The following is a 16647-nucleotide window of genomic DNA, read 5'->3' on the forward strand; positions in this document are numbered from 1 at the left end:
TCGGGAAGCTAGGGACCAGGTTAGGAAAGCTAAGGCCCAGTTAGAATTAAACTTGGCTAGGGATGTTAAAGATAACAGGAAGGGATTCTATAGGTACATTGCAAATAAAAAACAGACTAGGGACAATGTGGGCCCCCTCTGGAAGCTATCAGAAGAAGTGGCTACCCTGGATTTGGAGAAGGCTGAGGTTCTGAATGACTTCTTTGCCTCAGTCTTCCCTGGCAAATGGTCTGACCACACCACCCAAGTCTTGGAAGGCAGACACAGGGACTGTGAGAATGAAGACCTTGTGCCCACTGTAGGAGAGGATCTGGTTTGAGACCATCTTAAGAACCTGAACATGCACAAGTCCATGGGACCTGATGGAATCCATCCGTAGGTCCTGAAGGAGCTGGCAAATGAAGTTGCGAAGCCGCTGGCCATCATATTTGAGAAATCATGGCAGTCAGGTGAAGTTCCCGATGACTGGAAAAAGGGAAATATAACCCCCATTTTCAAGAAGGGGAAAATGGATGACCCAGGGAATTACAGACCAGTCAGTCTCACCTCTGTGCCTGGCAAAATCTTGGAGCAGATTCTCCTGGAAGGCATGCTAAGGCACAAGAAAAACAACAAGGTGCTTGGTGACAGCCAGCATGGCTTCACTAAGGGGAAATCCTGCCTGACCAATTTGGTGGCCTTCTATGATGGGGCTACAGAACTGATGGACGGGGTAGAGCAGCTGATGTCATCTACCTGGACTTGTGCAAAGCATTCGACACTGTCCCACATGACATCCTTGTCTCTAAATTGAAGAGACATCAATGTGATGGATGGGGCACCCAGTGCATAAAGAACTGGCTGGATGGCCGCACGCAAAGAGTTGTGGTCAATGGCTCAATGTCCGGCTGGAGACCAGTAACGAGTGGTGTCCCTCAGGGATCAGTGTTGGGACCGGTCTTGTTCAACATCTTTGTCGCTGACATGGACAGTGGGATTGAGTGCGCCCTCAGCAAGTTTGCTGATGACACCAAGCTGTGTGGTTCGGTTGATACCCTGGAGGGAAGGAATGCCATCCAGAGGGACCTTGACACACTTGTGAGGTGGGCTGATGCCAACCTCATGAAGTTTAACCATGCCAAGTGCAAGGTCCTACACCTGGGTTGGAGCAATCCCAGGCACAGCTACAGGTTGGGCAAAGAAGAGATTCAGAGCAGCCCTGCAGAGAAGGACTTGGGGGTGTTGGTCGATGAGAAAATGAACATGAGCCGGCTTCAGTGTGCACTCACAGCCCAGAAAGCCAACCGTATCCTGGGCTCCATCAAAAGGAGAGTGATCAGGAGGTTGAAGGAGGTGATCCTGCCCCTCTACTCTGCTCTTGTGAGACCTCACCTGGAGTATTGTGTGCAGTTCTGGTGTCCTCGACATAAAAAGGACATGGAACTGTCGGAACAAGTGCAGAGGAGGGCCATGAGGTTGATCAGGGGACTGGAGCACCTCCTGTATGAAGACAGGCTGAGGAAGTTGGGGCTGTTCAGCCTGGAGAAGAGAAGGCTGTGTGGAGACCTCATAGCAGCCTTCCATACCTGAAGGGGGGCTATAGGGATGCTGGGGGGGGACTCTTCATTAGGGACTGTAGTGATAGGACAAGGGGTAATGGGTTAAAACTTAAACAGGGAGAGTTTAGATTGGATATAAGGAAGAGATTCTTTCCTATTAGGGTGGTGAGGCACTGGAATGGGCTGTCCAGGGAAGTTGTGAATGCTCCATCCCTGGCGGTGTTCAAGTCCAGGTTGGACGAGGCCTTGGGTGAGATGGTTTAGTGTGAGGTGTCCCTGCCCATGGCAGGGGGGTTGGAACTTGATGATCTTAAGATCTTTTCCAACCCTAACTATTCTATGATTCTATCCTAACTTGAAGCCTTTTCAGAAGAGACTTTAGGGACCCAACCTGGTAGCCATTTTGAAAGCCCCCTAACAACCTATTAACCACCATGAGAGCACCCCAAAGACATCCCCACTGTCCCAGGGTGCCTCTCACCCTAGTGATGTGGTTGGCCTCACCACAGTCATAGCTGTCCTCCTCTGAAGGCCACACAGCTCTCCAGGCACCAGAAGCAGCTGGCTAAAGGTGCTGGTGGGGCCTCCAAAGTACAGGAGCAGGCAGGCCGAAACACGTGGAGAAGAGACTCTGGCCCTGATGTCCCCATGCTGTGTTTGTTAGGGTGTGATGTGCTCCTTCCCCCTCCTGTCCTTCTGGTGAGTGCAGTGGCTGTTCAGAACTGTCTTGGCACACAGGTCCTTGACATCCCCATGATTAATAGCCATGCTGGCTGCTATATGGTGTTTCTTCCCAGGGATCTCAAGTGCTGCAGGTTTGGAGTGGATCCTCTCCTACTTAAAGCATGGTGATAGGACAGGTTTTTGGAAGCAAGCCACAGTCTTGGCCGTTAATAGTGTTTGCTGCTAGTGAGGACTGTAGCCTGTGGTATGAGCTCCTGGGAAAGTGGAGGGAAACCTGAAATTTAGGGTTTTGAGAAGCTGATTCTTCTGAAGACATCAAGATATCTTGGAAGGAGCAGTTCTGCTCTGCTGGAAAGACTGGAGGTCCCATGACCCCCAAGTCACACATATTGTGATGCTGGAGGAGAAGGGAGGGCTTAGGAATGCTTTACACACAGTAGATATCTGGCAGTGGGGAGCAAAGCAGGCACAGTTCCGGCAACCCAGTTGTTAATGTCATTATTGTTCTTATTCTCAGAAACTCATCCAAATGCTTTGGCTCCTCATTCCTGCCTGCTGACCACACCAGCATGGCCATGACTCAACCAGCTTCCAGGACCGAGGGGCAGAGGTGTTGAAAGACCTGTCTCAGGTGTGATGGAGACAACCAAGTAGCATGGGGTTTAGTGGGGTGGGGAAAGGGAAGGAGGTACTGTGAGATTTCTCCAGCATTACCTACTGCCCTGTGTTCCATAGCCCCATCCTGGGAAAAAGTAGGACTGGGGGAACTCCAAGGTCACCAGCTAGTCCGCTCCCCTCCCTGCCCTTAGTGAGCTCCTCAGACCTTTCTGGGGGACCTGGAAGAGCCCCTTTTCAAGCAGAAGCTTCTCCATCTGTACCACTGTCCCTGTCTTGCAGGGTGAGGCCAACGACACCACTGATGGAGAGCGTGTACTCAGTGGAGCCCGCAGCTGAGGGTGCCAGCCCCACCTCGCTGGATGTGCTCAACTTCCTGGATACGCTGGTGAACAGCACAGAGGAGCAATGCTTCAGCGCCCGCTCCCGCAGCACCGTCCTGGAAGGGCTGCCGTTCGGTGGTGTGCCCACCGTGCTCGCCATCAACTTCATCCTCTGGCTGGTGAGTGTGCCAGGAGGGTGCCACGTTATAGCACCACAGTCTGTGGTGTCAAAGACTGGCTGTGAGTATAGGGGGGATGTGTGTGTTATGGGTGCACTTGAAGCCACATGCAAGAGCAGCCTATGTATTAGTGCATCTGGCTGACTGGGGTAACAGGGGTGTGTGCAGGGGACCAAGAGCTTTGCCCACGTCCTGGTGAGCAGCAGGTGGCACTGGGGCAGAAATTGTGAGATCAGGGACAGGAGCAGTTTGGCTTGAGCTAAGAGTGTTGCACCAGCTTGGGCTCAGGGGTGAGAAAACAAAAAGGTGGGATGTGAGGAGAACCCACCAGGTGAGACCTCACAGCAAAACCCTCCACCTCTCCTCTTCCATCTTCTTCCAGCTTCTCCTCCTGATCTTCTCCTGCCTTCGGAAAGCAGCTTGGGACTATGGGCGCCTGGCTCTGCTGATGGACAATGATAGGTGAGGAGGATGCAAGGCCACCACTGGTGATGTCTCTAGCCTTTCCAAGAGGACTAGCACTGCAGGGTGGCCCACGGAGAAGCTCAGCAGGTGTTCCTATCCCTCCTTCCCACTGGGAATTGCCTGGCTGCCATTGCCCATGGAGGTATGGGCACTCTTTTCTGCAGGGAGAGGGAAAGCCTGGGCCAGCTTTGATTCCCTCTTGCAGGCATTGTCTGGTGACTGTGCTCTTGATGCCAGAGAGGGCACTGTCATGGGCAGGACAGAGGCCCAAGAGCTGCTTTCAAGTGAGAGCTGAGCTGCTGCCTCTCCCGCTGCTGCTCTCTCAGGATAAGCAGGGGTGGCCAGCCCAGGAGGCAGACCCACAGCAGTAATACTGCTCCTCATGTCACAGGGCAGCTTGCCTGGCCCAGTCTTCAGGGTACATGCAGAATTTCACCAAAAACACGGTTGATCTGGTGCAAGCAGAGCCCAGACCAATTTCCAGGTGCATTGTGCTGCCAGCATCTGCCTGCCAGAGCACAGCTTGCCCCAGGCAGCAAAGCAGCTTTGCACAGGCAGGTGGTGTCTGCAAGGCTGAGCAGCCCACAGGAGAAAACTCTGTAAAAGGCCTTTTCCTGCCTTCTCCCCTCCCCAGCTCTCTTTGGCCTCAGGCTCTGTAGCTGAGTCTGGCAACAGACAGACATGTTTCCATCCACCAGGGAGGTGAAAGGGGCAATCAAGACTTTAAATGCAAACTCAGATTACATTCCTTGTTACTGTAACACCATTTCGGAGGGTTGAAACTAGTGGAAGAGAAAAAATATAGTTCAGCCAGCCACTTGTCCTTGGCCTAAGTCATAGTCTTCATGGGCCACCCCACTGTGGGCCAGGGCCACAGAGAAGGTACAGGGAATTGTCAGCACAGAGGCAGCAGGATGCAGCACCCGCCCCAAGCCCAGTGGTGGTTGCTGGTCCAGCCCCAGTGCAGGGTGTGGGGAGAGGGAAGGCGTTTCCTCAGCTGCTCCCTAGAAGTCTGTCGAAGAGCGCTCATGCTCTCCTGTCTGCTGCTTCTTTCCTGCCTCACCTCTCTGCTCTTCTCCTCACTGCAGTCTGACATCACTTTTCTATGGAGAGCAGAGTGAGAAGGAGAAGTCCCCATCAGAGAGCAGCCCCCTGGACACCGACAACAAAGACATGGTAAGTGTTGATGGCCATGGCAATGGGAGCCCTGGCTGGGCTTGTCCCTGCCCAACCCACCCTGCTCTTCACCAGAAACCCAGCTCAGAAGTTAAATGGGTGAAATTAAACACTCCAGCGCAGGGTTTCCTGCTTAACACCTGTTAGCAGCAGTTTCTTTGTCATGGCTTGTTTTGAGGCATCTACCTTGAATTGCAGCTAGGAGGGGATGCTCCTGCCAAGGCAAGCATCTGCTGGCTGCAGGGACCTAGTCAAATGCAAGACCAGAGCTTTGTATGCCTGCAGGAGCCTTTCTGGTCCAAACAGGTCAGAGTCCCCTGGATCACACCTCCACCTCTGCTGGTATCATCTTTTTAAGTCATCCTTTTTTTCTCTCTGCCACACCAGGCATGAACCAGGCTTTGCTGGAAACAGGCACAGACAGACACATTTTGCTGTCTGTCTCTTTATTTTTTGGCAGCAGAAACTCAGAAATCAGTCATTATATGTGACTATGAAAAGAATTACATGACTTACTAAAAAAAACTAGGTAGGAAAGGTAAAGAAGCAAAATCCTTGCAGGTGGCAGGAGTCCTGTTTAAAGACTCTATACTCTGGGCAAATAATTATCGCTCATCAAAAACTAAGGGAGAAAGACCCCAGGGAAAGCCAGAACAGCTAAAGAGCAGATTGAGGGAGATTATTAGAAGCAGGAAGACATCTTTTTAAGAGCCAAGCTGTTCCCAAATGAGAAAAATCTAAATTTTGCCAGGTCAGATTTGAAATGCACTAAGGGATGAGAAGAACAGATTTGAGGAGAAATTTGTAGAGTGCATAAAAGCAAGTACTGGATTTTTTCTCATGAATGAAGAACAGGAAACCTGCCAGAGGGTTATAGGGCTGATTGGTAGATGTTGAAGATAGAAAACACTTGCTGGAGAAGGTGAGAATGTGGCAGGAAAGCTTAGTAAATGTTTGGTTCCTGTATCCAGTGAGGAGGAGCTTGAACAAATTCCTGCGTGGGAGCCCTTCTCTGTGGGGAAGCACCAAAGCAACCCTCCAGCAGCAGGACTGGAGGATAAGTTTGCAATAAAAGCAGCTTGACAAATACTCACTACCATCACAAATTCCTGGTAGCCGGCACAGGACTTCTCACTCCCCCTGAGACAAATAGCCAAGCTACTGACAGCTGTGTCCATCCTCTCTCCTGCACGTGGGGATCCTAGAGACATGGGAACCAGCTCATAAATGCTGGTTTTCAGGAAGGCTTCTGGAAATTCAAGAAATTACATTCCAGGAAAATTGGGGTCTGCATGGACAGCCTCCAAGACATGGTTTTGCAGAGCAGAGCTTCAGAGTGGGGTGCAGGGGGGGAGTCAGCCTGATTGTGCTAAGGGGGTGTTGGCTCCCCATGGAGTTGCTGGGGGCACAGGGATGTCTGCACCTCCAAAGCCTCCAGCTGCAGTTAATCAAACTAAGCTGAGCTGTGAGGTAGGAGGGAAGGTCCTGGCATGAGTAAAGGCAGGGGATGGAGAGGAGGAAGAAGCTGCCAGCTCTCACAGAGCTGGGTAAGGGAATTCTGCAGCAGGCTGCCTGTGGTCCCTCCTGTCCAAGGCCGGCATAAATCCTCCAGAACGGGGTGAAGAGGAGGTATCAGATGGCTGCGTATTATTCTGTACAGCCATGACTGTGAGGACGTCGAACTTGCATGAATTCCGGTGTCGGTAGAATGTAAAATAACGCACAGGGGAGAAAACCCCTAATATCATATATGCAATGACAGAGAATAAGGTATTACACAAGATATTAGTGCTCCTGTATCACTCTACAGCAGTGTCGGCTCAGCGCTCAGTGGCCAAAAAAGCGCATTGCACGTCAGGAACTGCCGGGGAGGGGGGCAGAGGAGGATGTTGCTGGAAGCCAGGAGCCTGTGTTGCAGTGGTGCCCCGTGTTTCCTGTTCCTCTCAAGGCAGCTGCCTTTGCCACCGCTGCAGACGAGCGACTGGGCTGAGCATCCCGGAGCTGGGGGCTGAGCCTCAGCACCGCACCACCTCTGCATGTGTCCCCAGCATGTGTCAAGCCCTGGATCCTCATCAGTGAGGTTTTGGGGTGGTCACCCCTGGCTCACCCTCACTCTTTTTCCTTCCAGGGATTCTGCTCCTGGCTCCTTTCTATCTACCAGATGAAGTAAGTGTGTGTCCCTTGCATCACAGCCATGCCCCCACCACTAGTTGCCCGTGGGGAGCTGGTGCCCATATGTGTTGGCCCACCACCTGGAGCTGCTGGTACCAGCAGCAGAGCAGAGCCCTCTTAAAACATCCTCTCCAGAGAGAGCAGACTCACCCGTGTTTTCTCCTGGCCCCTGGATCTTATCCCAAAGAAAAGGTCTTCAACCTCTTCTGGTAGGAGCTGGTCCTGTAATGGGGTGACAGCCCAAGGGCTGCTTGTGTCCCTCATCCACTCTGTGCCCAAATACTATTTGCCACAGGCAGGATGCCATCAGTTGATGTGGGTTATGTGAGGCTGGAGCAGCCAGGGTCCTCAGGGTGGGAGGTGACGGGTAGGCACCACCAGTGCTCACCCCCACCTGTCTCTCTCCCAGGGACGAGGAGATTCAGAGCAAGTGTGGGATCGATGCCACCACCTACCTGTCCTTCCAGCGGCACCTCCTGGTCCTGCTGATGCTGGTCTGCATGCTCTCCGTGGCTGTCATCCTGCCCGTCAACTTCTCAGGGGACCTCCTGGGTAGGTGCTTCCCCAGCTTCGGCATGGCTCTGGACTGTGGTGCAGGCTCCCCAGCCTCAGGGTGAGCTCTGTGCTGCTGGGACAGAGGGCAGAAGAGCCTCTCCATCAGGAGCCCCTATGTGAGCAGGAACCCACCATCAGCTGTCAGACAGAAGAATGCAAAAGGCAGGGAGCTCCAGGGCAGCAGGGGTTTGGTGGATGCCTTGGGAGGTGGAAAAGGAGGGAGCAAAGACCAGAGCAATTAACCATGTGAGCACAGGCATGCACACCACATTGTTCCCTTAACATCCCGTTTCTCCTCTTCCCCTGCAGGACACAATCCCACCCACTTCGGCCGGACAACCATCGCCAACATCCCGACGCAGTACGTGGCTCCCATGTCCAGGGAGGGCTGTGGGTGCTGCCACTATGGTGGGCACTGCTCAGAGCACTGAGGCACAGTGCTGGTGACAGCCCCATGCCAAGGACAGAGACAGGTCCATGTGAGCAGCATGCTGCTTGCAGTAGGCCCCCGTCTTTCTGCATCACATATGAACACAGTTGTGGTGGCCAGCATGCTGGCACTGCTGACTGCACCCTGCTGCCAGCAGAAGTGCTCCTAGGGGTGCAGGATGGCCTCAGCTCTGTAGTGTTTCAGCCAACACCTTGACACTGCCCCTCTTGTCCTCAGGGTGAGGGTTCAGCAGCCCTGAAGTAGAGGTCCCACTGGGTGGCTGGGGTGGTCAAACATGAAACTCTGACTGCCAGACTGGTCTGAATGCCACATGCCTGCCACAATGCTCACTGATCTCCTCTTCCCCTCCTCCAGGGACCGTCTCCTGTGGCTGCACAGCATCTTTGCCCTCATCTATTTCATCCTCACAATCCTCTGCATGGCCCACCACTCTGTGCATCTTGAATACAGAGAGAATGAGAAGGTGAGCAACCATCCCTCCTCCAGCTCTGCCTTGTTCAGTGCTAAGGGACAACTTTATACCTTGTGGGAAGGATAGTCCCAGTCGGTAGGGAGAGCTTTAAAAACAGTCTGGACCGGCAGGCAAAGAGATCGCTGGTTTTCTCCAGCTTCTGGAGAAAACCTGGCCACCTGGTGGCAGATCTTTTTCCTTCTGCCTTGTCTCTTGAGATTGAAGTTCTGCTGTTTCTCTGGGAGGTGACAGTGTCCAGCAATGTCCCCAGCTTCTGGGATGAGCACAGAATCACAGAATCATAGAATGGTTAGGTTTGGAAAGCACATCAAGATCATCTAGTTCCAACCCGCTGGGCATTAGGGAGGTCTGTGCTGACCTCCAGCGTGGCAGCTGGTGCCTCGGCTCGCTTCTGCCTTCCCAGTGGCTGGGCGAGCAGAGTAGCAGTGAGATGCCCCACAGATCCCTTGCCCACCTGTCCCCTCTGCCCCCCTTCCCCAGGTCGCCCGGACGCTGATGGTTACCCACATCCCCAAGGAGATCACAGACCCTTCCCTTATCATCAAGCATTTCCAGTGAGTACTGGTGCACCCGTCTGGGTGGCTGGCAGGCAGGTGGCAAAGGCTGTCCCCATCCCTGCTGCCTGCCTCTTTGTGCCACTGTGTCGCTGTGCCCACAGTGAGGCTTATCCCAGCTGCACCGTCACCAATGTCCAGTTCTGCTTTGATGTGCGCAAGCTGATGAAGCTGGATGCAGAGAGGTGAGTGCTAGTAGGTCCCCATTGCCTCTGCAGGTGGGGGTACTGCTCCTGCCCACCATGTTGAGGGATGTAGTCTCACTCTCTGTCTGTCTGCCACTTCCCAAATGACCCTTTCCCCTGTTGACTTCCTGGAAGGCGCAAGGCAATGAAGGGACGGCTTTACTTCACCACCAAGGCACAGAAAGAGGGGAAGATCATGATCAAAACCCACCCGTGTGCCCGCATCTTCTGCTGCCGCTTCTGTGGCTTTGAGCAGGTAGGAGGGTGCGAGCAGGGCTGTGGGCAGGCACAGTCAGGCTGCCACCACAGGCAAGGCAGAGCATGCAGCTTGCCTGTGCCCCAGCCCAGCGAGTGCGGCAGAGCCCTGGCTGCTCCCACAGGTGGATGCTGAGCAGTACTATGGGGAGCTGGAGGAGAAGCTCACAGATGAGTTCAATGCTGAGCGCAACCGCATCACACTCAAGCGGCTTGACATGGCCTTTGTCACCTTCCAGGATGAGCGGATGACGGCTGTGTGAGTACCCCTCGTGCAATGGCATGGGGATGTCCCCCAGCCTGGTGGCCACTGCTGCTGGGGGTCACCTTGCCCACTTCCCCAGCCAAAGCCAGGCGGTGGGTCTGTCTCCTGGGTGTCTCTGCCATCTGCAGAGATGGCTGCTCTTCTGGGGTTGCAGGCAGTGTCTTAGAAGAAGGTTCAGGGGTAGCCCTTTATCTGGGCCTGACCCCTGGCTCCCTCCTCCTGCAGGATTTTGAAGGACTACAGCCACATTCGCTGCCGCAAGCACCCCCAGCAGTCCTCTGTCACCACCGTGGTCAAGTCACATCACTGGGGCATTTGCTATGCCCCTGCACCCAGCGATATCATCTGGTGAACCCCTGTGGTTGGATGGAGGGGGGGGGGGGGAGAGCAGTTGGGGGGAACTTGTACCTGTACCTATAGGGAGCCCACATAGCTGTAGAATACCTGTGCCCGTATCTATAGGGCACTTTCCCAAGATGGCAGGGGCCGATAGTCCCTCCTGTAATGACAGCAGAAGTCAACAGGGGTGGCTGGGGTGATCACCTAACAGAGGCCAGGTCTTGGTCAGGCAAGGTGTGGGGTGATTGCCAGGCTCTGGTTTCTCCAGCTTCACTTCAAAGCCTCCTGGTGGTACAGATTCCCCCTGTGGCCATTCTCTAGTCCTGGGGGCTCTGCAGGTATCAGCGCAGCAGCACAGGATGGGTGAGCTCGGAGCAATGGCTGCCAGGATGGCTGGTGCAGGTAGTAGGAGGCAGAAGCTCAGGGAGCTGGGCTGAGATGCCCAGGATGCATGGCTTTTCCTCCACACCATGTCCTAGTCATGCTTTCCTCTCACAGGGAGAATTTATCAGTCCGTGGCACATCCTGGTGGGTGCGATTCATCCTCCTTAATATCTGCCTCTTCGTCCTTCTCTTCTTCCTCACCACGCCAGCCATCATTGTCAACACTATGGACATGTTCAATGTCACACACCCCGTGGAAAGCCTCAAGGTAGTCCCTGGGGCCCCATGCCAGTTTTCCCAAAAGGTCTCCATTTCCATGCTTGTCCATGATGGGGAGAGGGCATCTACAATGGCCCAAGAAAATGAGCTATCACTGGGATGAGTGCTGATGAGAGGCAAGGAGTGGTCATGCCCCTGCTTGCCATCCATCCTCTTCTTGTGTTTCCAGTGGCAGAGCCCTGGGCATCTGTGCAAATTTGAGCTTTCTTAGTGGTGTCCATTGAAGAGGGCAGGTTGGTGTCCATGTGAGAAGAGAGGGGTGGGAAGAGCTCCAGGAGGTGTTAGGAGCTGCCAGCAGCACATCTTCCTGCTCATTGACCTGTGAGCTTCTGGACAGGACAGGCACTGGGGCTCAGAGCATGCCCATGGTGCCTTTGGCTGGCCTCAACCCCTTATCTCCTGAAGCAAGTGTCCCTGATCAGAGAGGGGATGCCCCAGCCTGCCCCTTGCACACACCATGTTGTGCCCGGAGGCCTGGATAGCTGTCTCCAACACAGCTGAGCTCTGGCAGGCTACTGAAGGGATATCCGGCACCTCTCCTCCTGCAGAACCCCATCATCACCCAGTTCTTCCCCACACTGCTGCTCTGGGCCTTCTCTGTCTTCTTGCCTTTCCTCGTCTACTACTCGGCATTCTTCGAGTCACACTGGACAAGGTAACAGGGCTGGCTCCCCCAGGGCTGCAGCAGATGCTCCCCACCAGCTGCTCTGCCATGGAGAAATGGAATGTTTTTGTCTTGCCCCCCCTCTCTGCAGGTCAAGTGAAAATCAGCTCACCATGCACAAGTGCTTCTTCTTCCTGGTGTTCATGGTCATCATCCTGCCCTCACTGGGGCTGAGCAGGTACAGACTGCCCTCTACACTGCTCCCCCTGCTCCCTGGCATGGACAGAAAGATTCCCTGCGGAGGAGGAGGGAAGGGGATGGCTAACCCTTGGGTGGTGGTGGAGCCCTGCTTGGGGTCAGCCTTTCAGCAGACCCTGAAAGGACAAGGTCAGGTGTCTGCAATCCTGACCATCCAGGAGGCAAGCACCCATGCTATGGTGGTCACGTGTGGCAGAAGGGTCTGTTCTGGCAGTGTAGGGTCCAAGGGGGTCCCACCTACCAAGGGCAGGGCGAAGCACACACCCTCTGGGTGCCCCCATATCACTCTGCAGCTCCCCCTCTCTCTGAGCTGCTCCTCTTCTCCCTGCTCCAGCCTGGACCTTTTTTTCCGCTGGCTCTTCGACACCCACTTTCTGGACCAGGCTGATATCAAGTTCCAGTGAGTAGCCAGGAGCTCCCGAACCTCCTGGAGCACCCAACAAACCAGCCCAGAGCGGCTCTCCTGGTCGCCTGCCTGCTCTCACCCTCTGCGCCCCTGCGGCAGGTGCGTTTTCCTCCCAGACAACGGCGCTTTCTTTGTCAACTACGTGGTCACCTCCAGCCTGATCGGGACAGCCATGGAGCTGCTGCGCATCCCAGGCCTCCTTGTCTACACCACCCGCCTCTGCTTTGCCAAGTCTGAGCCCGAGCGGCTCCACATCAAGCGGGTACGTGGCCCTGCTCACCTCTGAGCCTGCACAACCCCGGGCACAGCAGGGATGTGCTAACTGGAAACTCAGGCTGTCTGGGTCCTGTGAGGAGGCTTGTGGGGACTTCTGGCCTCATAGAGGCTAGCAGGGGAAGGCAATCTTGTTGGCTGGGATGCAAAGGCAATTGCAGCCTTTGCAACAGCAGAGGCAGTAACGATGCTGTTGGTTGTGCCCCAGAGCCAAGCCTATCAGTTCCAGTTTGGACTGGAGTATGCCTGGACCTGCTGCATCTTCTCCGTCGTCATGACCTACAGCATCACCTGCCCCATCATTGTCCCCTTTGGTGAGTATGATCTGTGGCCCATGGTCCTGCTGCCCCTGGCTGTGCAAACAGCCTGTCTCAGCCACCAGCAGTGGTGTGGGAGCACAAGCTTCCTGTATGGTACAGGAAGGCACCCTTGGGCATCATCCTCTGGGCCTGCTTTGCTGTCCCTGCGACCTGCCTGTCCCCATTATCCTCCCCTCAAAGGCCCCTCTTCCTCCTGCCAGGGTTGCTCTACATGCTGCTCAAGCACATGGTTGATCGGTACAACATCTACTATGTGTACATCCCCACCAAGCTGAACCAGCGCCTCCATGTTGCTGCCATCAGCCAGGTCGTGGTGGCCCCCATCCTCTGCATGTTCTGGCTGCTCTTCTTCTCCGTCCTGCGCCTTGGTAGGGAAAGACTGGGACTGCCTCTGCTGAGAGTCACATCTGATGCTTGGGCAAATGAGCCACTGGTGTCACCCCTGAGTTAGGCTTGACATGGAGGGTGGGAAGGGGGAAGATGTGTTGGAGACTTGGCAGATGAGGGGAGTGTCAGAGTTCTGGGAAGCGGGTTGAGGGCGTGTAACACCCAAAGCAAGCACCAGTGTGGGTCTCAGCTGGATGTGCAGCAGGTCCTTGGAGGCTCATGTGCTTCCTAGTGTCTCTGTGCTCTAGGTCCTACCCGCCCTGTCACCCTCTTCACCTTTGTGGTCCTCCTCTCCTGCATTGTCTTCTCCTTCTTTGGCCTCTGCCTGAAGAAACTGCAGCCACGGAAACCCTCCAGCTACCAGGTGAGCACAGGCAGCCACCCATCCTGTTCCGTCACCCCACTGCATCCCCTCCCTGCCTCTCTGGGCTGTGTTTGCCTTGGGGAGCCTGAGGAGGTGCCTTGTTGCCCCCCTGACTTCATCTGGGGACCCCCAGACCATCATTTCTTTCCTCCTGACCTCCCTCTCCGCAGATGTCTGACCAGTCTGAGGGCACCTTCAATGATGTGGAGCGGAGCAGCGTTTCCTCCACCCCCAACTCCAATGTAAGTATCCCTCCCCAGCCCCACCACAGTCACACCCTTTGCTCCTTGGGCCCTAACTCCCCACTGCCCCCTGGGGCAGCTCTTTGTGGCCACGGTCCTGCAGGAGCCTGAGCTGAGCCTGACGCCAGCGGCCTCCCCAGCACACCAGTCCTACGGCACCATGGGGAACCACCTGGAGCCAGCAGAGGACGGGGAAGACGAGGCACTGCAGAGCTTCGAGACAGAGCTGGAGACAGTGGAGGGAGAGTACAGGAGTGGCCCCGTGATGGAGAGCCAGGCCCGCTACCAGTGAGCATCCCCACTGTTGGGGCGAGGACCAGCCGTACCCAGAGCAAAGGAGAAGAGTGGAAGACGTGCCGGGGACAGGAAGGCAGGGGCCTTCCCATCACTGGTGGGGGCCACCTCAGTGATGGGGTGAGGGGATGACAGGGCTGATGTGAGGGGGAGACCCCATTGTATGGGAGGTGGTGGGAGGCTCTGACAGTCCCTCCAGCTGCCTGGACTGGCTCAGTCCCTCCCCTTGCTCCCCTATCCCCACCTGCCTCTTCCAGCCCATCGTGGAGAAGATGGGGTGCAGTGGTATAGGGAGAGGTTGTTTCTGAGAGGCCATGCTTTTGGGGCAGGAAGGAGGCCCTGGCCCCTCCATGAGAAGGAAGCAGCCCAGACAGCTGAGATGAATGTGCCTGCTGCCACTCTATCCGCAGGTCCCCAGTGGCAAGGGACAGCCACCCCTAACCCTTGCTTCACACTCTGCCTACCCATTGCTCATGGTGGCCACCCGGCTGCCTCCCGTGGTGCCGGCTGTGCAGGCGTCTGGCCACCCCTGCTGCTGCCCCCATGGCTTTGTCCATTAAAGCAGGGACTTCCGAGACCCGTGTGCTTTGGTGTAGGAGGTGAGTGCCCTGGGCTGCTCCCGCACTGGCTCTGCCCCAAGGCAGGCATCAAAACACAAGTTGAGCTCTTCCCTGGCCCACCCTCAGCCTGCTGCACCATGCCTGTGCTCTTGGGTCTTTGGGGAGGAATGGGAGGTCAAGGGACAAGTGTGCTTAACGGCTGTGAGGGCAGCTCCTCATCATCTCACTCACCCTGGCAGCATCCCTATTGTGCTCATGCTCTCCCCGGGGATGGCCACAGGATCCAGTGTGGCTCTGTCCTGTTGCAACAGAAATGGTGGGGAGGAAGGGGGCTGGAAGGATCCTGGCCTCTGGGTTCTGGTCCACTGCATCCTTGCCTTTGCCCACAAGCCACAGCCATGGGATTTCCCCAGCAGCCACACCACCTCTGGAGTGAGTCCTGCAGTGATCGCTGTAAATGTGCCAGCTTCTGCCCAGGCATCCTAGAGGGCTCCAGCTCATCCACAGCAGCTGGGGAGACCCCTGGGGACGAGGGCAGATCCCTGCCCTGCTTGGCCCCTCTCCCACCAGGCTAGCCCACCAGGGTGTTCTGGCTCCTCGCTTGGCCCCGCTTTGGCCCTGGGGCTGATTTTCCTACTCCTGATTTTCCTCCTGGCTTCAGAACAATTCCAGCCGCTATCCCAGGACCATGCAGGGCAGGAAAGGATGATGACACAGGTGTGCCAGCACCGCGCTGCTGGTATGGTGAGTGCCGCTGCACAATGGCAGAGGCTCAGCTATGGCACTGCTTAGCATTACTGGTGCCGCTGAGAGTAGGGGGCATGGTGTGTCAGCCCAGGGGGAGTTAAAGGCAGGTCACCAGCAAGCTGTGGGTCACAGTTGGACTCAACTGGGCCCTGAGGCATTCCTGTGGGGCTGATGGGTCTCGGCTCAGCCAGCTGGCAGACCCATGGGCCCCATCTCTCACTCCTGCATGCCAGGGCAGTGGCTATGACGTGGTAGTCACCAAGGGGTTGTCTCAGGGGACCCTTGAGCTCAGCCCCTCCCTCCCAGCCCCAGAGAACACCCTGTGGTCTCATGGCTCCCTGCCCAGGTGCTCCTGCGGGGGCTGCCTGCAACTGAGCTGCTGCCCTCACTGCCTGCTCTGGGAGACGCAGGGTGCCGGTGATTTCTCTCTGGGTGAGAGCAAGTGCCTGTGAGTGGCACTGCACCCCTGGGAGCTCGGGCTGCTGGTCTGACTGCCCTTGGCTGCCCCGCTGTAGGAATGTGCCAGAGGTCTGTACCTTCTTGTGATTTATTGCTATGACTGTGCCTTGAATAAAATGACTTCACCCAGTGGCTTGCCTGGCATTATCACACCCCAGGCACCCTTCCCAGTGCCAGTAGATGGGGACCATCGCCACTGCAGGCTGCAGAAGTACCCTGGACCCTTTCCCCACCTGTGAGCTGCTTTTGAGCTGTCCTGGGGACGTTCTGCAGATGCTTCAGTGTCAAGGACACCTCCTGTCACCTGCAGGCACCTTGCTGACTTCCATGGTCCCCAGAGATGCAAACCCTAGTGAATGGGCAGAAGCAGCAAGATCTGGGGAGTACCCTCCTTATCCCCTCGGTAAGGCTGGCTCAGCCCTTGGCACCATCACAGACATGGGACAGGCATGTGCCTCCCCTCCACAGGCAGGGCTGGCTCGGGACACCACCAGAGAGGTACACACTGCCTGGAGGGAGCTGGACTGGAACTACTGTGGGATAACAGCAAGGAGCAGGATGATCAATCCCGTCTAGGAATGGAGCAGATGTTTCCAAAGCTGAACTGCCCACCAGAACATCCTGTGGAAGGGGGTGGACACCATTTTGGGAACCTTTCTCTAGGTTTTAAGCAGACAGCACTCTTCCTCTTCTCCTCCCTCCCAAAACACATTCTTTGTACCCAAATCCTTATTTGAATGATTTGCCTCTGGTTTCAGCAGGTCCCTCCAGCTGGCTCCTCCACAGCTCCTCTGGGATGAGCCCTGTCTGGCCAGCCTATCTCATGGCAGAGGCCAGGGGGC

General features: G+C 55.6%; 1 protein-coding gene across 2 annotated transcripts in view; it reads left to right on the forward strand.

Moving 5' to 3' along the window:
- Positions 1 to 15935, forward strand: part of TMEM63C (transmembrane protein 63C) — a 34849-nt gene extending 18914 nt beyond the window's left edge. For both annotated transcript variants that reach the window (XM_062636137.1, XM_062636139.1), the window contains exons 2-24: positions 2740 to 2853; positions 3120 to 3339; positions 3722 to 3801; positions 4893 to 4980; positions 7109 to 7146; positions 7562 to 7704; positions 8017 to 8068; positions 8513 to 8621; positions 9111 to 9184; positions 9289 to 9369; positions 9505 to 9625; positions 9750 to 9883; positions 10115 to 10237; positions 10727 to 10880; positions 11440 to 11546; positions 11647 to 11733; positions 12088 to 12153; positions 12259 to 12421; positions 12641 to 12746; positions 12953 to 13120; positions 13388 to 13503; positions 13674 to 13745; positions 13825 to 15935. In XM_062636137.1, the coding sequence (XP_062492121.1) occupies positions 3142 to 3339; positions 3722 to 3801; positions 4893 to 4980; positions 7109 to 7146; positions 7562 to 7704; positions 8017 to 8068; positions 8513 to 8621; positions 9111 to 9184; positions 9289 to 9369; positions 9505 to 9625; positions 9750 to 9883; positions 10115 to 10237; positions 10727 to 10880; positions 11440 to 11546; positions 11647 to 11733; positions 12088 to 12153; positions 12259 to 12421; positions 12641 to 12746; positions 12953 to 13120; positions 13388 to 13503; positions 13674 to 13745; positions 13825 to 14037 (2493 nt within the window). In that variant the 5' untranslated portion in view covers positions 2740 to 2853; positions 3120 to 3141 and the 3' untranslated portion in view covers positions 14038 to 15935. The remainder of the gene's footprint in view (positions 1 to 2739; positions 2854 to 3119; positions 3340 to 3721; positions 3802 to 4892; positions 4981 to 7108; positions 7147 to 7561; positions 7705 to 8016; positions 8069 to 8512; positions 8622 to 9110; positions 9185 to 9288; positions 9370 to 9504; positions 9626 to 9749; positions 9884 to 10114; positions 10238 to 10726; positions 10881 to 11439; positions 11547 to 11646; positions 11734 to 12087; positions 12154 to 12258; positions 12422 to 12640; positions 12747 to 12952; positions 13121 to 13387; positions 13504 to 13673; positions 13746 to 13824) is intronic.
- The last annotated feature ends 712 nt before the right edge of the window (positions 15936 to 16647 follow it).

Source organism: Pezoporus occidentalis, unplaced genomic scaffold (genome assembly GCF_034315485.1).
Source record: "Pezoporus occidentalis ecotype Australia unplaced genomic scaffold, CSIRO_AGI_Poc_V1 ctg47, whole genome shotgun sequence".
NCBI classification, from domain to species: Eukaryota; Metazoa; Chordata; class Aves; order Psittaciformes; family Psittacidae; genus Pezoporus; species Pezoporus occidentalis.